At 35.6% G+C, this 24,979-nt stretch overlaps 1 protein-coding gene and 1 long non-coding RNA gene across 2 annotated transcripts; one reads left to right on the forward strand and one right to left on the reverse strand.

Moving 5' to 3' along the window:
• The first annotated feature begins 9,115 nt into the window (after window positions 1-9,115).
• LOC147523785 (uncharacterized) lies at window positions 9,116-10,636 on the forward strand. The gene has a single exon (XM_086562704.1). The coding sequence runs from the start codon at window positions 9,187-9,189 to the stop codon at window positions 10,396-10,398; it is 1,212 nt and encodes a 403-aa protein (XP_086418830.1). The 5' UTR covers window positions 9,116-9,186; the 3' UTR covers window positions 10,399-10,636.
• A 6,403-nt stretch (window positions 10,637-17,039) lies between these two features.
• LOC147523786 (uncharacterized) lies at window positions 17,040-20,937 on the reverse strand. Its single transcript, XR_015196780.1, has 4 exons — window positions 20,467-20,937; window positions 20,236-20,361; window positions 20,028-20,084; window positions 17,040-17,145 (listed from the first exon to the last, which is right to left on the reverse strand). It is a non-coding gene; the product is annotated as an uncharacterized LOC147523786 (long non-coding RNA).
• Window positions 20,938-24,979: the final 4,042 nt, after the last annotated feature.

The following is a 24,979-nucleotide window of genomic DNA, read 5'->3' on the forward strand; positions in this document are numbered from 1 at the left end:
TAGCTCACAACCAATGAACCAGCCTTTCAAAGCACCATTTGGATACCTCTACGTGTTCATCTAAGTTTTGGACACCAAGGAAATATATGTGTAGCATACTAGGATTCTAGTTTGGATGTCAATTGGCAATAAAAGCCTACATTGGGACGATGTCTGGATATTTTTGGTTAATTTGTTAACATATAACGCACTTCTAGGGCCTAAACGGCTACACCATCAAAACAACCAGTGGCTACAGCCAAAATGTTCATCTGTGATAGTTGAGTTGAGAACTTTGTCTAGGGCTTTTAAATTAGGCATCCGACTTAATTAGAATTCAATTTGAACTTGCATCATGGGTGCATATGGCGACAACAATTGAGGTCCAAGACTTGGTGTGCATTTGCCTTGGCGTTTGATATGTTCTAGCTAGCTAGTACTCCGGGATTTTAATCTGATAATTTTGGTGGGTTTGATGTAAGAGTCGCATTGACGCAGAACGTAATTTGGAATTTTGTAGACGTTTGTTCCATAACCCTTCAATTCTAAATGATCTTGTTTCCCAGTGAAAGTGGGAATTGAAAAGTAGCTCAGATTTTTTATCTTCATGTGTTGAAAGTCATTCAAATAACAAGTGTAAATCTGTAACCTCGATTTTTAAATCTTTGAGCAAATGTATTAGGTGTAGGGAAGATCCATATTTGTGATATTTTGAACCAAAAAAAAGGCGTGTGTTACCCAACTTTCAATAGTCACAAAAATTTCTAATTTTTTTCAATAAAACGTAAAAAGTTTCTGAATTTCTAAACGAATAAACAGTAAAAATAGTAAAAGTCTCTTAATTCTCGATGTTTATTGATTTTGTTTTTACGATTTTTATGATGATGAATAGTATAGCTTTCTATATATTTATTTTAATATTTTATTTTCTAAATTGAAAATATTTGCATGATATTGTAATAAGAGACTTTTGCATGATATATATATAGGGGGAGGGATCAATATACCATAGTTTTCATATTATGGTTTATACCATGACTCACAACTTCACCCACAAGACAAACTAGAACCTAATTTTTTGTGGATATGTCCAACAAACCATGAAGATCATCTCTACAAAATTTCAGCTCATTTGATAATGTTTAACAATGTTAAAAGATGATTGCAAAATCGAAAAATTTGGCCCGTTAAAAAAAATTTAAAGTTGTCAACCAATTTTTAAATAGGTTAGAGATTTCTAAATGAGTTGAATTTTTGTGAAAAATCTATCCATAGTTAGGAGATTATATCCACAAAATATTAGCTTTTAACTCATCTTGTAAAGGAACGTGGTATAAACCATGGTAAACAGATCCCTCCTATATATATATATATATATATATATATATATATATATATATATATATATATATATATTCCAGCTCTTAAAATGACCTTAAAATAAGTATTAAACTAAGTACAAAATCTAAGACAACCAACAATTTCACCTACAAAATGAATTAAAACATAATTTTTTGTAGATATGATCTACCGACTATAAATATCATTTCTATAAAAATTCAACTCATTTGATATCCTCTAACCTAGATAAAAATTGTTGTCCACTTTTGAAAAAAAATCTAACAGTCCCGAAATGTTGAGTTTTTCCAATCATCTTTTGCATTTGAATTTTATGTAAAGATAATCTTTATAGTCAGTAGATCATATCTATAAAAAAATTAGGTTTTAATTCATTCCGTAGGTGAAGTTGTGGGTTGTTTTAGATTTGATACTTAGTTTGATATTTATTTTAAAGTTCTTTTAAGAGCCGAGCTATATATATTTTTGCAAATTTTGAATTTGATATGTACTCAAAATAACAATGACATCACACACTGCATACTATGTTATGTTTTAATTATTTATGGTTTTCTAATTTTTTCCATTTTTTTTTTTTTGAATTTATAAGAATTAACGATTTCATTCTTGTTGAATTGATGTCAAATTCTGATTTTGTGACTATGCTCTCTCAATTTGGAACCCAAACAAACAAACAAATTCAGTTCAACTTTCCAAAACCACGCTGTACACAAAAGCTGGATAGACAAATTATGCAAAATTCCAGTTAAAATTTGCCGAAGTAAATCCAAAATGTGACGTGTATAGGAATAGAGGATTATAAGCATGGCCAGCATTGACACCTATGATTAATAACACTTTCATCCATTTGCTTTAAATAATTTGGAAAGTTTTTGAGAAGTATTTATTTCAATGATTACATCCCAAAGACAAAGTCTAATAATAATTTTGTCATAAGTTTATAGTGATTTTTAATTTTGCCATAAATTCAAAATTGGGGTGATATCATCATATTTTACTTATAATTTCTGCTCAAAAGCACATTTTCATTAATAATTTCGGTTAAAAAACAAACCGAACTGATGCTATTTATATATACTGACATAAGTCTGGTTTTGGACTCATGGCGAAATTAAAATTGAAATGGACTTAGGGTGAATTTTTTTAGAAAAATAGACTCTCTGCCCCAATTACTTGTATATATTTATTCATGCCAACTGCAAGGCATTTTAATTTGCGAAATTAGAGGCAACCTGGCATTTTAGACGGAGTTGCTTGCGGCTTTTGATAATCTACATGAATAAATGTTGTACGCGTCTTTAATTAATTGTGAGATTTTTATGACGGATCAAGTTAAATTGAAAAGAAAGGTTTGTGACGTACTGAATTCTGTGATGATGGGGAGGCCGAACCGAGTGACAATGCCTTGAACATATATACTTTTGTGACTGACAGTAAATATTTCACCTCATCTCGTTCAACTAATAAAAGCCATTAGACTACTGTGATCGAGTGATAAACGGATAATGCTCCTCGAAGTTCACCCATAAAATGATGACGTCCATTATGATTGTGATCTTAACTGAGTTAAGATCCGGCAATTAACTTTGACAGCTAGTTGGTCCATATGTCCAACTAAAAAATCATCGGAACAAACAAGGAAAAAACAATACAGAAAATATACACCCAGAACCTGGTCATCGAGTCGAGCTATTCGTGAGTGATTTGAGATCAGCTCGTCGAAGGCTCGATTCAAACTCGTCTCCACAAAACTCATTCTAGATAGCGAATAGTTCACGAGATACTTATGAGCTATTCAAGTTGAGTTCGACCTCGAATAGCTCGCGAGCTGCTCGTTTTATAAACCCATACGTAGTATATAATTTATAATTTATAATTTATACGTCATTTTATACTTTATATCCAGCTATAATTTACAATTTATACTAGTTTTAATATTTTATATACATTTTTTTTCGAGTTTGAGCTCGAGTTTAAGTTCAAACGAACATAACTGAACTCGAGCTTGAACCTGAGCTAAAGCTCGAAGTGTAAAACGAGTCGAGCTTGAGCTTCAATATTAAGTTCGAATGCGAGTTCGAGTTGAGCTTCTGCATGTGCGAGAACTCGAGTATAGCAAAACTTGACTCGGGTAGCTCGATGAGCAGCCATACTCGGAAAATGGAGGGTATCAGTGATTGACATTTTTTCTTCACGGCATACGAACAAAGTTCCAAAATCCAGCGAACCTGTGTAGTTTTGGTTTCCCTGCATTGAACCAACAATGTAGGATTCTTACTGAGCGAAAAAAAAAAAAAAAAAAAAAAAAAAAAAAAAAAAAAAAAAAAAAAAAAAAAAAAAAAAAAACAAAAACAAAAACAAAAACAATAAGTCAATAACAATGTAGGATGGAATGATGGATCACAATTTTGCCCAGAGGTGCGACCACATTCCCAAGTCCCAAGATTTGAAGTTATAATACTGATGTTTAGTTGCACACGCCCAATCTTAGATTCCAAGATCCAAATTCACTTAATTACCGTCATCAGATAATGAACCTAACTCAGACACTCCGAATTTAGGTTCCTTCATCCTGATCAAGGTTCCAAGTCATCTTCTAAATAATTAAGTGTCTGCTCGAACTCGACGCATGGCAAAATTTATACTAGTCTGTGTGCCTCTATCACATACTACAACAACGCCTTAGGTCGTGTTCATTATTCCGAACGGAATATCTGAATTCCGTCCAATATTTTAATTTTTCAAAAAATCGAAAAAACAGTATAGAGTCGAAATATTGATAATTCCAAAATTTGTTGAAATTCTGAATATAGCATAGGTTGAAATATTATGAATTTCGGTTTTTAGATTTGTCGAAATTCCGATCATTTTGAAATCCCGAACTATGCTTAGGGCATTCCTAATGCAGGTAGCAATATTTTCCTGCCACGTAAGTGCCACATAGGACAATTTCCTATTGTAATTAGCCTCTTAGTGAGAAGCTACAAGGCGTTGTCCAATGCAAATGTGACTTTTAAATTTCGGACGAAATGATTTATTTCGTCTAGAAATAAAAACATAACTCTTTTGCTTGAAATATCGAAAACACGCGGGAAGGAATGAAACATCTCGTCTAATATATATATATATATATATCTTGACATATTTTAGGGAGGGGTTTTTAGATTTGTCGGAATTCCGATAATTTTGAAATCCCGAACTATGCTTAGGGCATTTCTAATGCAGGTAGCAATATTTTCCTGCCACGTAAGTGCCACATAGGACAATTTCCTATTGTAATTACCCTTTTAGTGAGAAGCTACAAGGCGCTGTCCAATGCAAATGTGACTTTTAAATTTCGGACGAAATGATTTATTTCGTCTAGAAGTAAAAACATAACTCTTTTGTTTGAAATATCGAAAACACGCGGGAAGGAATGAAACATCTCGTCTAATATATATATATATATATATATATATCTTGACATATTTTAGGGAGGGGTTCTAGAGACATATTTTACAAAATAATCAAAAAAATCAAAAAATTTCAAACAGTTAATAATTTACAAAATTTGGCTAATTGTAGACCGTTCAGTTTCACTATTTTTGATATTATATTTGGCAAGTTTAGAAATTTTTGATTTTTTTTTATTATTTGTGACAATGTTTATAATAGTTAGGAGATCATATCTACAAAATACTAGCCTAATCCGAAACTTATAAATGTTCTAACGATTTTGAGTTAGTTTACATGTCAAGATAAAATATGTCCCTAAAACCTCTCCTCCCTTCTCCCTATATATAATATAGGGCGGATCTTAGAAGTACATACTTAGTTTAAGTTAAAATAAGTACGTAAGTAAAACTTTACCTAGAAAATTAATTTAAATCTAATTTTTTGTGGATATCATCTACTCACTATAAATATCATCTCTACAAAATTTCAACTCATTTGAAAATCTCTAACTTATGCAAAATATTATTTTCTGGACTGTTAGATTTCTTTTTAAAGATGACAACAATTTTTAGTTAGGTTAGAGGTTTCCAAATGAATTCAAATTTTGTGGAGATAATCTTTATAGTATGTAGATAATATCCACAACAAAAATTAGAGTTGAATTTATTTTCTAAATAATGTTTTACTTACGTATTTATTTTAACTTTAAAATAAGTATATATTTCTATAATCGGGCCTGTATATATATATACGTACTAGATTGATGCACGCACGTTTATGTGCGTTTTGCTTAGAGTATAGAAAGATAATATCGTCAATCTACTAAAAGAACATGGATAAAATAGTCAAAACAAAAACCAAACTATGTATGACAAAAAATGACTAAGAGATTAAGAAATACATAAAAACATGAATTTTTTACTATTGTGGGACAGTAGATGAGAGTGTGATTTGTAAAGTAGTTTAGACAATCTACTAAAAGAACATGAGTAAATTAGTCAAAACGAAAACCAAACTATATAAGACAAAAAAATGACTAAGAGATTAAGAGATACATAAAAAAATTATTTTTTAATATTTTAAGACTGTAGATGAGGGTCGTGATTTTTAAAATAGTTTATATATAAATATATGCTAGCGAGCTATCACTCTTTGGGTAGCATGCTGACACTCGGTACTCAGTGAAAGAAAAAAATAATTAAACGTGGCGAAAAAAAAAAAAAAAAAAAAAATAGGGTGAGGTGCTGCAACTTTTTCAACTTAAGTATGTTTATATTCTGTGTTTTCTGACTTTTTTCAAGTTTATAATTTTCATTGATTGAAATGAATTTTACCACTCTGATACTCTGATCGTGTGTTCTTTAACAGTACAAAAAGAGAAACCAAACTCTACAGTGTAGTTTACCACATTTCTTTGATTCTCTTGCAATTACTTTTTGTATGGAGAAAAGAGAGGTAATCATGGCTGATGGAGAAGGAAGGGAGGGAGGAGAGAGAAGGCATCTGGTCTTAAGTTATTAAACTTTGTCCAATAGTGGGGTATCACCATGCTACCCCATAGAGGGGTAGCTCGCTAGCATTCCTTAGAGTAAGTCCAGAGGAAGGCTGCTAAACTCTTGCCGCAAAAGATTTTTATTTTGTCGGCCAAATATGGCAGGGCAAAACCTTGAATTTCATTCCAATTGTTTTTTGTTTTGAAGTGCTAAATAATACGGCCAGCACAATTTCTGCCGTTCGTCTATTATTTTGTAATTTCAGTCGAATTATTTTTAGATAGACGATATAATTTCTGTTGTCCGTCGAAATTTAACATACGAACGGCATAAACTATGCCGCCCGTCTCCCATAATTTATTATGACAGCTGCTATACAAGGCACCAAATTTGGCTAGATTTATCACATTAGTCAAATTTAAAACTATTTTAGCAGTTCCATTGGAATGACATTTTGGTGTTTGAGATGTTATATGGCCCTTTAACAGGAATAACAGCCCATATAGCAGCACCTCATTGGACTTGCTCTTACACGCAGGACGAAATAAACAAATTGGTCACTTTTGTGGGAATACTTCCCACCCTCAAAGTTACATGGTAAATAGTCACCTTCAAAGTCACCATGCATTGGGGCATTGTTTTGGAAGACTTTAGAGCATCTCCAATGGGAGGTGTAAACCGTATAGAATGGAAAGTTTACACCTCAAGTGTAAAAAAACTCTATTCAATGGAGGTGCTAAATCGTAAGTAATATGCTATTAGTTGATAGAAGGGGTGAGGAATTTTCCATCTCGCTATCAGTTGATAAATAGCCCGGGTGACGTACACTTGAACACACGTCTAAACAAAAAAACATTCGGACGTCACTTGGAGTGTCGTCCCTATCTATTCCTAAAGTCACAATTTGAAAATTTTAAACCCAAATAATACTTGAAGTGACGTTCCACTTTAATTTAAAGAGGGACGACTTTAAATGTCATCCGAGTTTAAAATTGAACTTTTTTATATTTCTCCATTGAAAACAACATAGAGTAGATATTTATGGACTATACAATAATTTGCAATTGGAGTTATAAAATCTTAATGACATCTAGGTGGAGCCTATATGGAAGTGTAATTTTACACTCCCATATTGGAGATGCCCTTAGGATGACTATGGTCTATTTCCCATCAAAACTATTTGCATTGGAAATGCCCTTCCAATAGAGTGAACACACATTACAATTGTAAACAACTATAACACACCATAAAAAATGCATCATAAATTTCATGTGTCGGCATGTCGCCATATATGTACTAACATCACACCATATCTGGCATTTGAAATGAGTTTAGATTTTCAATCTTACCGTTTCAAAATAAGTTCGCAGTCTAGCAATTTTCCTCTCATTTACCGTTCCAAACTTGCCCGCCAGCCATGGAGATGTCATGAAACTGGCTCGGTATACTTCTCATTTTTCGGATGAAAAGGCAGCCAATAACTCTAGTACTCAACAGATCCTCAAATGTATTGAAATCGCGTGGAGACTTGGGAGAGAGGAAAGTCGTATGTTCTGTATACTGGATAATAAAGTACTGTACAGGTTTCATGTCATTCCTTAGTTGTGGTACAAAAATATTTTACTCTCAATCTACAGTCATTCCTGACATTAGGGTACAAACATACGTTACTCAGCATGACTCCATCTATAGAAGACCCAAAACCCGGCTTAAAGACCCTATAAACCCTAGATCAGACAAGTCCATGTGAACAAAAACCTTGGTTTTCAAACCAAAACTCAAACCTAATTCTAAAACAAATAAACAATTAAAATACACCACACGCAAGCATACAACATTCTACGCTATCCAAAAGACCAGACCCACACATATAATTTCAACAAAAAAGAAAGAAGAAAAGAGAAAAACGAGTTGGAAATTTTAGAAAATCGGCCAAAGAGGGAGGAACAACTTCTGAGCGCCGCCAGTGTAATCATTCAGAATTATAATCACAGTATCACACACAACAGCTGCTATTCTTCAACTTCCCAAAAAACAATAAAACCTCTTTTTCTCTGTCTCTCTCTCTTTGCCCTAAAATCCTCTTCTTTATTGCATGTTAGATGCAGATAGCCAGATTAGCAAACCAAAAAGGGAAATCATATTTCCCGTTTTCCACTTTTCATTAAATCTTCAATCTAAATCAATCAAATTCAACTCTACTACTTTACATCTTGGAAATAGCCAACTGCAATTACTCACCAATCTAACTCTTAGCTGGCTTACTCATTTCCTCCCAAATCAATGAAATCATGATTTATGTGTATTGAAAATGTAATTTATTTGTTTTTAAAAAATCAAACATGACGAGGGAAATGATCTCAAAAACAATTACAAACGAAAAAGTGTAAGAAAAATGAAATTGTTTCTTGGTACGTTAAAAAAATCAAATTCAGATGTGGTATCTTCTCTAAAAATCTTAGAATCAAAATCAAATCAAACATGCCTATCTCGACATGTGTGCATGGACAAGATATTAGAACACTTTCCCATGCATGCAATATTTAGTTACAAAAAATTGGAGGGGCCTCCATAAAAAATGTTACAAAAGTGGTACAAAACAATCCCAGGCACAGAGTTAGGATACGTAGAGTGCAGAACTAATCGATCTGTGTCGTTACATTAGAATTGATTTTGAATTTCGAGTTACATAAAAAATTAGATATTAAATATTCAATCTTTAATAGTTAATACGACCAACATACCTACATACAAGTCATACACAGTTATACACTTATACACTCTTTATTCTCTCTCTATAAATACACCCCCACCACACACTAGGTTCTCCAGGTGCCTTGACTCAAAAACCCAAAACACACTGCAATACTGTGAATATATACAATCTTCTTCTCTCATTCTTTTCTTGTCCTTCTTCATTATGGAAGAAGCACTAAGAATGTTAAATGGAGGTACTGGTTTAACCCTGGCCCACATACCGGAACCTGATTTCGTCAAAGAAATCTCAACCATTGATTCTCAAAAAAAGTCCAACAACAAACGTTCAGTAAGAGAGAGTGGAGCAACTAAAACTACTGATCCCGGTTCCATGAGATACAGAGGAGTACGCCGCCGTCCTTGGGGTCGCTACGCGGCTGAAATACGCGACCCACAATCGAAAGAAAGGCGTTGGTTAGGCACATTTGATACAGCTGAAGAAGCCGCATGCGCTTACGACTGCGCAGCTCGCTCTATGCGTGGCTCGAAAGCTAGAACAAATTTTTCTTATCCTACTTCTCCCCCATCTGATCATCTTCCACCTCCATATAGTTATCATCCCAAACCTTCACCACCTTCGTTTTGTAACTTCAATGGACATAGACACATGTCGTATGCTGATTGGTGTTTGAGTGCTAAACCTCGTTTTAATGAGTTTCCTAGAAACTCTTCTTACAACATGTTTTTTCTTAGAGACATGTTAAGCTCATCTTCGTCATCCTCAAGTTCTTACTTGAATGAGCCACCTTCTTCTTATTTCAACAACAGTTCTAACTCAACCCATTGTTCTTACTCAAACTGTTCTTCTGCTTTTAGCGGTGTTGTTAGTAATGTTACTGGTACTATGTCCCACATGGGCTCTCCATTGAATGTGAACAAAGTGGAAGAAAGTTATGCACACCCCACAACTCAACGAACTTCTTCAAGTAGTCCAGCTGAAGAAATAGACTTCTTTCAAACTGAACCAGCTGATTCTGGTTTATTACAAGAAGTCATTCATGGGTTTTTCCCAAAAACAAGTTCCAGCACTAGTGCTACAAAGGGTAGTTCAAGTTTTGAGAGTTCATCAAACTATATGAATGAAGCATTTGTTACAGCTGATACTGAAATGTTTGTCAATCAAACAGTGGAAGTAGATAATAACGTGATAAGGGGGATTGATGAGGACTATTTCAGTCTTTGTCTTGATGATCATCAGATTGAAGGAATATTACCTGATGAATTTGCAAAATCGGAAATGGAGTCATACCATGATAATGGTAGTAGTCAGGGAAATTATCCAGTTGGAAGTGGAAGTGAAGGGATGTTTGAAAATATTCTTCAGTACCCTGAATTGCTTGACTACTATTTTGCTGCCAGGTTGCAGAATGCTTAAATGCTTGATGGGACTTGTTTGATATCCAAAGTGATCTTGATAGTCTCAGCTTTTTTTTTGCTCTCTAACTATCTCTATCTCAAAGAGTCTCAGCACCTCCCTTCCTTCCTGTTACTTTCATCTTTGTGGTGAAGTCTCAATAGCATGTCTGTTTTTTGTTTCAAGTTGTTTTAGTACTGTAGAATGGAAGAAGTATGATGAAAATAGTATATGAAACATGACTTTTCTGTTAAATTATGTGTTGCAACTTGCAAGATCCTTCCTGTTTTAAATATAGTATAGTTTTTTTGTGATGATCTAGCAAGGTCAAACAAAAGCAGAATGGATCTGTTGCAGCTGTTGAGGAAGTAGAATATTTTGTTAGTTATGTAGAAATAGTTCTTTCTTTAAGTTTCTCTTCTTTAAGCTGTTCCTTCTATGATTATTTTGGGATCGTCCCTTTTTCATGTGATACTCATTTTGCATTTGGGCAAGTTGACTTAAGGCAGGTCTCTAGTACTCTCTAGTCTCTACTCTCTACCTCTTGTGGGTTCATAATCCAAGGGAGTGGCTGGCATTGAGACAGTAAACCCAAAAAAGAGGAGCAGTGAAATCTTCATAATCAATTTTAGGATGATTTGATTGTGATGTTTTGGCTTTTCTTCTATGATGAGGTCACTTATTTAGGTCGATGCATTTCACTCTTTATTAAGTTTGTTTTAATAAAGTTTCAAGTTTCAACGAAGCCCATCTTTATCTTTATTAAGTTTGTTTTAATAAAGTTTCAAGTTTCAACGAAGCCCATGGCCTTCGTTCTCATGGCCTAGTGCTCAAACATCCATAATTTGGTGGCCTTTGTTCCACAGTTCTACCCCTAAGTAAGATGAGTTTTTGCTTCCCATGTTTTCAGTAACAAATTTTCTTTATTGGATATATATACTACAGGGGGGCAAAGTTAACATAAACTAAAACATACTAACACAGCAACAATTAAACATTTTTCCAAAGGAAAACTTGTTAGTTCAAACGCCAAAAAAATAAAAACATCATATCTTCTCACGTGTAATTAGAGTATCAAATAGAAGAACAGTTCATTTTCTTTCGATAATTGTGAGAGAGTAACTGTGAGGGAGTAATATTCACAATCTAATGAATATTAAACACGTATTCAGCAAAAGTAGAGTTAACAACCAACTTTATATTCTCGTCCTCAGAGCTCGCTACATAGTGATTCGACCCGGGCAAGCGACCTATGCAACTCACGCCCAGAGCAATAAATCACCAACCGATCTCATGTACTCGTCCTGCGAGCTCGCTTCAAAGTGACTCGAGTACAGTAGACGATCTCGCCCAGAAGCGATCTCCTCGATACTCGCTCTCCCCATCCCACAACGGTTTGTAACGTATGACTTTATGATTGTCATCAAGACCGAAGCTTCAGGTACGCACCACAGTGAATGCCCTTAACTCGCCATCATGGCTCGCGAGACCTGGATCTGACCTGACGCGGGAGAGCGGAAGGCGCGGGCATTTTGCCTATATAAAGAGGATGAGGAACTACGTCTGACCTGATTCAAGTCTCCCCCCAGCAGAGAGAATTTGATACATAGGCAATTCATCCAAACGAACTCGGTCAATTCAATCCTTCAAACACCTTTTTTTCCGAAGATTGCCTACATTTGTAAGGTTAACTAAATATAACTTTTACTTTGGCGCCGTCTGTGGCTCAATTTATTGAGTTCACAACCATTCAAACAAAAAACTTTCAAACAAATCTACGTCTGACCTGATTCAAGTCTCCCCCCAGCAGAGAGAATTTGATACATAGGCAATTCATCCAAACGAACTCGGTCAATTCAATCCTTCAAACACCTTTTTCTCCGAAGATTGCCTACATTTGTAAGGTTAACTAAATATAACTTTTACTTTGGCGCCGTCTGTGTGTGGCTCAATTTATTGAGTTCACAACCATTCAAACAAAAAACTTTCAAACAAATCTCAAGCCCACGAAGCATGGAAAGCTTCCAGGATCAACTGAAGATTATGGCCACCCAGATGGAAGCCATGAACGGTAGCATCACCCTGCTCCGGCAGGCGAACGCAACACTAAAAACCTAGGTCGAGTCCCAGAACCCGAATGGAATCACCGCTGAGGATGGAATTAACGAGGTCAACCAACAAATCAACAGTCTCTCCCAGCGGATTGAACAAAGCACTATAAAAAATGACGCCACTCAGGTCGTTTAGAAGATGCTGAAGACGTATCGAGCGTCCCCCTTCATAATTGAGGTACTCAATAAACCCCCCCCCCCCAATAAGATTTCATTCAGCCTCGGTTCGCAATGTACGATGGTAGCACGTGCCCTGGTCAGCACATAGCTCGCTACATTCAGAGCTTTGCACTCTACAGTGCGCAGGAGTTTGACCACCTGCAGTGTCGCTTGTTTCCAGCAAGTTTAAAAGATGGAGCTCTCGATTGGTTCTACTCGTTGGGACCGAACTCAATCGACAACTTCGAAAAACTAACTGACCAGTTCGCCAACCAGTATGTCCACAGCAGACGTAAGACAGCCGACCTCAATTCACTCTTCCAATTGTCTTAGAAAAGTGCCGAACCAATTCGCACATTCCTGGGACGTTTCAAGACAGAGCTAGCTAATGTTCATGGAGAGAGGTCTCAAGGAGTCGTTCTCCACAGTGGCCTTCACCAACGCGATCAGGAAGAACAATGATCTTTCCAGGTCGCTTGTCACACCCCGAATTTCGACAAAATCGGAAAAATAATATTTATTCCCGACTCTTCGATTTTCGAGGTGTGATGTACTCTCAATTTCCAAAAACCCATAATATGTTTAATTATTCTAATAATTTGAAACCAATAAAAAAAAGATTTTAAATAAACAAAGTCTTCTTCATTACAAAAATTTACCAGTATGATTAAGTTACAAATTTTCTTTCAACAACTCTTTAATTATAATTACAAATGAAAATACAAAAACATTGTCTCAACTGAAAATCTATTGCACCTCAAGGGAAAACAAAACATATCTTGTAATGCGACGCTAACACAAACCACAAACAGCAACTAACCTTCTTCAACACTAATCCTGTCAAGACTCATCGACTATGTTCATTTTATGAACATACCCAATAAGCAAACATATAAATCGGGCCAGCATTATTAACAATGCTGGTATGAGTAGCCCTAAAATACAAAATATACTTATACATATATATACACAATCAATATGGCAGTTAGTTCTTCCACCGAGGTGTCTTAATTTCCAACGATTAATACAACATTCTTAATTACAATAATTAAGGCAGGTAGTTTCTCCACTGAGGCGTCTTAGCTTCCAATTCAATAATAATAAGGCATTTTGTTCCTCCACTGAGGCGCCTTAGCTTCAAACCGTACTAGATCAACTGCATCTAATAATAAAATAACAAAACTAAAACTTACTCTATATTTACACTGGTGTAAGCCTAATCACAGAGTGGGTCACACCTGCATAAATAATCAATTCAACCCACCTTTCTGCAAAACCATTGTGAATGCAAACTAAATTACAATAAATCATTTATTATAGATTTAACGTACACTTTGATATATCATCACAATTATTGTTTAGAGTTTCTTTGATCAAGTGTCACTAGAATCACGTCGTCTCTATGTTTTACCTAGTTTCCCTGGCTACCACAATCGCTTCCCTACGCCGAACATGTACATCCACATGCATCCCCTCACGTAATGAATCACTCCGTGCGTAATTACCATAAGCGGGATATCGCATATCAGGTAACCCCCACACGAACATCATTACGTGGGTACTGCCACTATTCGGCATAAAATATCGTGCGTCTCGTTTTAATTTTGCGAACGAGAAAATCAAGCCACTATTCAGCTACGATTGTCCTACACATGGGTCAATCAACATCTCATACACCCTACACAAGGACCAATCATATCACATACACCCTACACATGGGCCAAATCACAGTTGTGGTAGCTAGGATATATGATTTTTGTTACGTAATTTATTTAGGTATCATACATTTATATCTCATGACCATTTCACTTTATCACGTGCATGCCAAATACATTATTGCACTAAGCCACAATATTTAGAAATATCTCAATACATCTTATAACAACTTTTATCTTTCACGTGCCAAATAAATTATTGCACTAAGCCACAATCCTCATAGTAGCATCTCACAGATATAATGATGGAGAGTTTATATTTATTTCTCAAAAATATCGTATTTAATAGATATCCTAACATATCATCTTATTTAACATAACAACAATTTCAACATACCACATAATGTCACAATTTGCTCCAAACGTATCGCATAACATTTTTATAGCGTTTTATGAATATCATGTCTCTTAAAATTTCAATCTCGTCACGTGTCAAAAATTGCACAATATTAACGTCCAATCTTTCTTAGATAATGACAAACCAGTTTACAGGCTTCCACCACATTCTACCATTTGATTAGTCTATATATATAAAAATATAATACAATAAATAGTCCACAGTCAACGGTCAACAGTCAAAAGGTTGACTAGTCAACAGGTTAAGCCCAATAGTCCCAAATCGGTGTTCATCCAAACAGGTCCTTATGCAAACCCGTATGTTTTGAACAGTTCAACCCATGGTCCTAACCTAATTAAACAAAACAAAGCCCCAAAACCAAGGCCCAAGACTAAGGTCTAAAAGTCTAAACACTTAAAGACCAAATTGGACCCATTTTAAGTCATATGGACCCAGCCTAAACAAAAATAGAAGTGGCCCAAACAAAAGAAATGAAATTGGCCCAAAACACTAATTGGTTCGGCCCAACCAAACAAAACTCAAATTTCGGCCCAAGGCCCAACTAAGAGAATAGAGTCGTTGTTCTCTTCTTCTTCTTCACCAGCGCTCTCCTCCACCACCATCTCGAGTTCCGGCCACCAACTCTCCTCTTCCTCCACTCTCATTCCCGCGGTTTGACTCCTGGACAAAACCCCTACTACTTTAGTAAACACAAAACTCGATTTCATTAACTTTCGAAATCACTCCCCAACAGATCTCGACTGCCATTAACGCCCCCTGTAGAGCTTCAACAACACTCATCCCATTCACCAAACACAGTTCACCCAACAACACAATTTACCCATACAACCCGATAGTTGAACCACCGATTTTAAACCCGACATCACCCATAAACCAACAACCCACAATCAATTCAACATACCCAACACTTCACGACAACAACCAAGCATTCTTCAACCATAACCATAATAATAGGAGTTCAAAACCACAACCAAAATAGTTCAAAATCAAATCATATACAGGACGATTTTTCTTTGGGCTTGCGCCACCATTAACGGGCCCATAAAGCGTCAACAGTTTACTTTCATAGTTTCAATAATTAAGCAAATCAATAGGGTAACCTTTAACCGGTTTTAGCAATTCAACAGAATAACTACAGAAGAATAAGCAGAAAAATGGACGGAAACATTGGACAAAAAAATATGTCTGTACACGTAAAACTATATGTTCGATAAAATAGCAAAATAACTACTCACCTCTCGTATCACCGAAACAGAGTATATAAAATATCAAAGAGAACCGATCCCAAGCTAGCTAAAAGATGCACGATCCGTGTCTCCGTTCTTCTTTGTTTTAGCTGTTTACTTCTTAAGAAAACTTTTTTTTTTTTTTTTTTTTTTTTTCCTGAAAACCCTGAATTTTGATAAATCATTTCATTCTATAGAATTTATATTCTGCTTAATATTTTAGAAACTTCCTATTTTACCAACTATCTCTATTCCTAATTATAGAATATTATTCTATACTATAAGTACTATATTTATTATATACCTTATATTAATATATCTTTTGAAAACTTTCCAAATAATAAAAATCTCTACACAAAAATTCAAAATTCAAAATACTAATTTTCCCTCATTTCTCTTTCTATAAAAAAAAGTCAAACCCACATTTATTAGCCCATTGACCAAGAAATAAATATAAAATTCCAAAATGCTGAATATTGTTACGAAATAATGGAAAAATAATTGGGATCTTACATCGCTCATGAAAGAACACCCTGAAACACTAGTCGAACTGTACACACGTGTAGAGAAAAGTACATCAAACACTACAAGAAAAAAAAGGCTTTATGTCACTGTTAAAAACAGTGACAAAATGTGTTTTGTCACTGTTTTTTTTTTCCAAAACCGTGATGGAGTGAGAGTCATTTATTTTTTTTCCAAAACTGTCACAAATGGTTCCTCTAGAGAAGCCTATCCACCAACAAAAAACAGTGACAAATATTGGAAAACCGTCACAATAAAACATAGATTTTGTGACTGTTTTGGTAAAATAGTAGTTAATTGAATTCAAAAGCGTGACAAAAGGAGACACTTTTCATGACAATTGTCTTAAAAGCGTGATAAATGATTTAATTTTCTTTAAGAAAAATTAGAACCATAAGATTCCATAATGAACTCAAACTGCACTAGTGCACTTCAACTCTGAACAAGCATAAACTATTGAATAACCCACTTTATTTCAAAATAGCATTCATAAACACTAATTCCAAATCATTCCAATCCAATAAAATAATACATCTGAATTCAAAAGAAAAACAATCCCAATCTTGCCAAAGTCACATGTATATCAGTCAGCTAGTGGGTTATCTTGAGGATATTGGCTTTAATCTAAGTAAGTGGCATGGCATAATGCGCGAGCAACTACTGATCTTCACAATCAGCTAGGAAAAAGAAACAAAGGAAAATGATTAGAAATCAAATCAACCTATTATTTGTTTTTAGAATTTTACTTTTATGAGCTGGGAAAAAGAAACAAAAGAAAATGATTAGAAATCAAATCAACATATTATTTGTTTTTAGAGTTTTATTTTTATGTGGTATGTAGTCAAGCAACTAAGACCTGTTACTAGTTGAATTCCCAGAAAGAACCACTAGGTAAATGTCATAAATCAATAGAATCCTTTTAGCAAAAATCCAATCCAGACTCAACTACCAAGTGTCATTGGATTCATACGTTTGCCAAACAGAAATCAAGTGGTTGCTACATACCACATAAAAACTAACCACTGCACATAAAAACTTTAAGGCATGACTAAATGGCGCTCAACATCTTTATAAGTCGACCAATATCTATTTCAACACTTCTTGCATGGGCAAGGACACTTCTTCCCACCCAACTTCCACTCTGCAAATTTAAAATAAAACCTTGACTCCCATTGAATAGACTGTGTATTTTTCCCTTTTTTTACAACGCAAAGTCACCGAGCAACAGACAGTTCTAGCAGACTTCTCAGATCGAACTACTTAGCATATCTAGCCTCAGATGCGTCTCATGAGTCTGCGATTATAGAACTTACTTGATAGCTAGATATCTAGCTACTAGGAACAACCTAGCTAGTCAGATACGAAGGAAAGAACAGATAAAACAATGGATAAGCATAAGCAGAAACCTATTATACTAGATATGCATTGCTGCTCTTGGAGGCTAAGACTTCTAACTTTTTAGCCTCATTGGACTCAAGGACATATCAAAGATTAACTAAATGATCAGGGCCACATAGTGCAAAACGCACTTTGGTGAACTTGATTATGGACAGAACACTTATTAGCAGTGTCTTACTCCTTAAAAACTTAGTTCGTGCAGGCTGAGACAAATATAGGCAACAGTTTGAGAATTAAGTCGACCACTCAACCCATCATGACCCCCTCTTTAGTGTTTGGGCCACTCATCCGAAATATAATCAAGGAACACAGTTGACAGAGAAAAGGTATTATCTAAAAACTACATCAGTTAATTCGACCACAACCAAGTAAAGAGAACTTTTGTAACATTAGTATGCTAACTGTAGCAAGCGTTGGATACATGCATTTGTTCCATACTAAGACAATTAAGCTCTTGCTCTATCTGTCCCACAATGAGACTCACTGCTGCATTTGCTAACGAAAATGCACCATGAAAGCTGAGTGGGCAATGGGTCAAGGCAAAATTATTAGAATATGGCAAGATGAGTGGGCAGGAGTAGCTCTAGCCAACAGAATTCAAGCCATCAACTGGAAGGTTTTTAATGCGAAGCTATCGGACCTTATTCTTGAGAATAACTAGAATATTCCAGTTCCCGTTCTTCAAGAGCAGGAATTGATCTTAGTACTTTGCTACCACCTTCTGGCGAGGTTGAGGACACTCGAATATGGAAACCAGCTAAAGATGGCATGTTTACAGTCAAGGAAGATTCCGGTACAATTAGACAAAAAGAACAGGTGGGCATGGCTACTTGGCACAAATGGCTATGGATCAAAAACTTGCACCCCGCATCAGCCAGTAAATCGGGTCCCTCGAAACTTATCCAGAAACTTTCATAGTATCACTATTCACTATCAACTAAAAAAACCGGATTTCTTTTGGGGGGTACGTACAGTTCAAAAGGGGTTTTAATGTTAGCTTAAAATTACTATCAACTGAACAATTCCTATTTGTGTGTGCTCAATGTCTCATGAGACCAAGAAGAACACTCCGGAATTAATGCAAGCTGGTAGGGGTAATCTATGTGCTAAGTTATATATACTGAAAAAGGATGGCGCCACACCAAATAGATTAGCTAAGGAGGAATTTTTCAACACAGTGAATGGGTGTGAACATATAGACGCTTATCATACATTGTCATTATCCTACAGGGCTGTAATACTAGTGGTGTAACCAGAAGGGTAGAAGCAGGATGGTATCGAATTTAGATAGATTGTTTATTAATAATACATGGCTCAACATATGCTGGATGGATATATACGATGCTATGTAGGGCAGTTCAGGCAAGTAGGGAATTAACAAATAGCATTCCCAAACAGATCCCAACTTTTGGTCAAACCTTGGGGCAAGTTCAGTTTGATAAAATACTCAGTATCAAGTCTTGGAACCAAAAATCAGAAGCTCTACTTGACACCAAGTTAGGAATCAAAAAGTAGAATCAGAATATCATATAACATATAACCCTTTGACTAGCACAACATCTAATACAACCCCCAACAATAACCTCACAAGTAGAATAACAAATATTACCAACAATACTTCACAAGTACTAGATCAAAAATATGAAGTTGGTTTGTGTAAATAACTACACAACGTCAATTTACGTATACATGTAACTTATGAACTAGCTACATGAAGATGCAACAACACAAAACATTAAATAATGCTAAGAGGCAACTTACAAAGATTATAATATAGTCTAAATATTTTATACATACTAGACTTCACATTATTGTGTTCAAAAGGAAAATAAGGTGAACAAACAAGGCAAGGACTTGTGTTCCGCTAGCTCAAAATTCAGTTTCAAACACTTATGTTCTACACATTTAAATAATTGCAAGCAACAACAAAAACAATTAAAGTCCCACCAGCCATAATGAATCAACACAACAACATCAAATCCAAAGTGAACAAAAAATATACTTTCTACTTTATAAAGATTCTACTTTCCAGGACAAACAATAAATTGAGTTTGAGCAAGAAATTTACCAATAACTCTAAGCGAATTGAAAGTGGTTTAGGAATTTTATCTAACAAACCGAAAGCGCTCAACTGCAAGCTTGAAAACACAAATACTCTTACCAAATAGCAGCTGAACTGTTGCTACACGTCAGTCCATGATATAGATCTATGAGTTTGCTAACAAAGGAAAAAATAAAGAGAGATTTAGTGGCAGTCCTATAATAAGTGTAGCCCGTGTCCTAAATTCTGTGTTTTGACATAGTGACTTTTAACTTTGAAATTGCTAAACACAAATTTCAAGCCATTTAAAAAATCAAAAAGAGATTACCTGCCTCTGTTTAAGATGGAGATGTTGGGATAAACAAAACTGCTGCCTTTAATTCACCTTCGCCGAATTAGGGGGATGATGAACACTAATTGGTACGACCAGCCACTAGGAAAAAATACACGCTAACTGAATTGAATAAATTCAAAATTTTAGCACGATTTCAATTTGATGAAGAGAAGCAATTAAACTAAATTAACACTGCAAAATTGAAACTAAAAATTTGAAACTGACCTTCTTAGATGATTTTCGCTCAGTAATTCCAAGCAAAATTGTTGAGATGAGTTGGATAGTGAGAGTGGGGGTTTTCAATTGTTTATAATTCATGCCCTAGGTATTGTGAGTTTGTTGGAGAAGGAGACAAGAAGCAGAAGCAGAAGTAGAAGGGTTTCTTTCTTTGTTGTGTACTTGTGTTGTTAAACATTCAGAGAGTTGAGATCGAGAAGAAACCCGTAGTGTTTGGGTTTGATGCCTCATCCATTGGCACATGCGTCGAGGGGGTCTTTTAATTCAACCAAAACTTTGTCTACGATTGTGTTGGTTATGTTCATGGAATGGAATTTCTCGCTCATGGTATTCCAAGTTAAACAATCAGAAATCCATCTCTTAAAAACAATTAGAAATCCCAACCTTAACTAATACAAAATTAATGAAAACTAATAAAGGGGGAATCGACTGAGGAGCTTACCAGATTTTGAACTTCCACGATTTGTATCTAATTGGCTAACTTGGTTATGGAATCTGGAGATAACAACCATAAAGTCCAAAGCTTTGAAGCTTTACTTCTAACCAAATTCTCACCTGTCGGCATGCCCCTAAGCAAAGAAGAGAGAGCAAAAGTAGCGTTGAGTGCGAAAGAATGAGATCTGAATCGAAGAGCTTTAATTGATCGTCAACTTTGCAATTAATGAACCAGATGAGAGTCATGAGTGAAGATGAGACTATGAGAGCATTGGCTGAACGGTTATGAATGATGATAAGCACCCAAAACTGTAATATTAAACCCCGAAGATATAACATTTTGGTTGATTATGTGTTTAATAATAATGTAATAATTATATTTTCGTACTTTTGCAGGTTTCCGCATTTAAAATGAATATAATGATAAAACATGCATCGAAGTATGGGAATACTGGAATATTTGAAGTTTCCCACTCAACCCCAGTAAAGCCCAACAAAGCCTGACTAGAGCCAAAGTTTCCAAAAGAACAAAACCAGTGCAGAACGGGTCCACATATAAAGAAGCAGCAAACATTCGAAGCTCACATCTGATAAATCTAGATGCTGATGTTGGCTAGTGAAACTATCATAGCGACCCCGGCGACGAACTCTAAGCAAAGACAGAAAGTCGTAAAAACGCCAAAATCGGCGCCGCCACTGGACACACTAAGAGGACCCACTTTGCGGGCCCAAAAGGCATGACGAGTCAGCATAGGCAGGTGGCAAGTGATGGTTTTAATTTGGTGCCACCTCGCAATAAGTAAGACACGTACCAATTCAAAGTAGGTGGTTTGAATTGAAATTGGCTAAAAGACGAAACTTTAATAAGGTAAAAGATAAGACAAATAAATAAAGACAAAATTTTGATTTTCAAAGTTTTAAATGTCTAAATTTACTACAGGACAAAACCAATTAATCTTTCTCCAGCCATCCAACCTATATATATGAAGGGGGGTTCTTCATTATTCGGTTTTCAGCATTTTCATGCTCTAGCATCCGCTTTAGCAGCTTAGTTAGTTTTATTTCAAAGACTTACATTCCGGCCATTTTCATTCCAAAGAAATTAAAAATCGTAAGTCATTTTACCCTTAATAACAGTTATTTCTTTTCTAGTTTAATTCCTGTCCTGCATTTATTTACTTAATGTATGCAGCAAGTTTTATTATTCCTTCAATGACCATGAGCTAACCCCCCCTCCTCAGGGGGAGGGTTATGCTGCTCGTGTGAGAATCCGGATTGACTCTTTAATATTCTAGAATCACTGCTTAGGAATTAGGCATAGATTAGACATCCGGTCCCAAAATGACCGAGATCGCACAAATTTGAGTCTTGATGTTTCTTGATCACCTCGTCTTGCGACCAAAATGTCCCGCGTGCGACTCTATGGTGTCAGACAGCTCTCCAATTTGTCCAGCTGATGTGGAATCGAGCCAGGAGCTGAAATGATATTCCAGAGATGAAATATTAGTTCAATTCCTTATGCTAGTGCGATGCGGCTCAGAGATGTGGGCATGCGCTAGGGATCAATACTCGACGTCGTCTCCAAACACGAGACAAATTAGAGATGTAGTGATATGTTAATATAAACTGTTGAAAAAATGATTCTTGCATGAGTATGATTAACCCTCTTCCTGTTTCTCTATCTTTGTTTACCTACATCAAAATCACCGTATCAATTTACATTATTTCTATTACCGTTAAATTAATTAAACCAACTAAAAAACCTAAAATCCTACTCACCAAAAGTTGTATTCCAGTTGTGAACCTTTCCAAGCCCTAAGGTTTGGACGATCCCTTACTCGACTTATCCTACCAAACCCACGTGAGTAAGGTAACTTGACTAAAACGAACGACTATACGGACTTTGGACTTTGGACTTTGGTTTTCGGACTTCGGACTGTGGACCTTGGACTTAAGAAACTTAAGTATAAAAACCAATAAACATAGAATTAAAAGTTTTTATCAAATGGCGCCGCTACATGCTGAAGGACTCTGGACTTAACGTAATAACTGGAACACATCACGTAAAACCCCCTCCCCTACCTCTTCATTTTTTTTAATTTCCATTTCTTTTGCAATACTAACGTATTACATACCTGTTTGCCCCAACTTTTTCTACTAACAGATATCTGTGAAGCAGATCTTGTTTATTTTTATTAGCACAGTTTAAGTGTTCCGTAGGAACTTGAAGTACTGAACTGACAAAAGAGTCTCGGATGAGACTAAATTAGTAGCGCGTGAGACTAACTTGGAGTATCAACACTCCAGTTTTTAGGTACAAGCCACTTTCCTTTTTAGTACTCTTTTGGACTCTCTTGTCCAGTTTATCTAGTAAGTTCACGAGCTCGGGAGTTAGTTCAATCGTGTACGAGGAATCGCGGGATGCCAGGTTTCAAATTCTGAAATTCCTCAAACTTTGTCGAGGATATTATTTAGTTGTTACTATAACCTGTTTTACCTTGCATGTTTGTGTGTTGGCATAAGAACTCTTTGCATATAAATGTGGTTCATCATTACATCTTCACGTTAACACAATTAATATGATTCGAATATATTTAGATGTATGTGTAGTTTCAAACCACCTGCTTAGAATATTTTTGTATGTGTATGTTACATCAATTCACATACGCGGTATTCATTTGTATGAGTTCGTTCTCGACATTCCCCTAGCTCACATTTTAAGTTGCAATGATATTAATAGCTATAGATTATTGCATCGTGGGACACATTTCTATTCACATAGATTTGCATATGTAGACTTCACAAAAACTAGCATGTGTTAATTGTATGTTTAGTTTCTATTTTGACATCTATCGTTTTTAATTGCATGTTTCGTAATCATGTCTCCATAATACATTAATTACGTAAACTAAAAAAAAAAAAAAAAAAAAAAAATCCTAATAATTAAAATTTCATCTTAATCATCTTAATAACACCCCGCATAATACACCATCATAAATCATCATCCTATTCCATCAGTGCCTAGGAAACTTGAAAAAAATTGAGGTTGCCTAATTAAGGAACGTGCTAGCACGAACAACCTCCCTTAATTCTCTCAGTGACCGGATCACTTTGAATATTCATACGCTATCCTAGCTTACCTACTCAAGTTAGCAAATTCGGGGAAGACGCGTGCTTCACCTCCCTCTTTCCTTAATTCTAAAACCTCCAGTCATAATTCGTTCCTTATGAGCCTTAAATTAAAATTTATATTTGTATGAGACTACGGTCTGGTAAACATAAGGAATTAGAACTTACATATCGTCGTCGAAAATACAAAAAAAAACAACTGCTTATGCTATCTCCTAGACATAATTCCTCCTCCGTAAATCAACCTCGTCAAACATCTCTGTTGCCATCATCTCCCTTAATTATGGCCTAGGAAAATCCCACAGTCGAGAAACCCCTTTCGGATTTCTATACTACCTTACAAGAAGGACCTGCCTCCTGCATTAAACTCGATGCTATTGTAGGTGATTTTCGAATTCCGCCAAACATTTTCGGTTTGTTATCTGTTTATCATGGTCTAGACCATGAAAAACTGTACAATCACCTTCGTCAGATGCAACAAGTAGTCACCACGTTCCGCCATCCGACTGTTACCAATGAACAAGTCTTGCTTATGTTGTTTCCCTTCACCTTAGCTGATAAAGCTTTAGTTTGGCTCACAGGCGAAGCGCCGCAATCCATTGACACATGGGCCAAACTCGTCAAGCATTCATGATAAAGTTCTATACTCAGAAGAAAACTACAGAAATCTTCAAAAGATTCAATTCTTTCGCCAGCACCCCTAGGAATCATTTTCGAAAGCATGGAGCAGATTTATTGATCTGCTTCTCGAATGTCCCCATCATCAACTCAACACCGCTGTATTAGTCCATTCATTCTTTAATGGTCTCTCTGACCATCAAAAGGAAACCTTAGATATCATGAACGGCGGTTGTTTCATGGACAATGGCGCTACTGAAGCATACAATTTTCTTGAGAAACAGGCTTCACGAAGCACCCATTGGGGAAACACTGATTC

This window comes from Coptis chinensis, chromosome 1 (genome assembly GCF_015680905.1).
Source record: "Coptis chinensis isolate HL-2020 chromosome 1, ASM1568090v1, whole genome shotgun sequence".
Lineage (NCBI taxonomy): Eukaryota > Viridiplantae > Streptophyta > Magnoliopsida > Ranunculales > Ranunculaceae > Coptis > Coptis chinensis.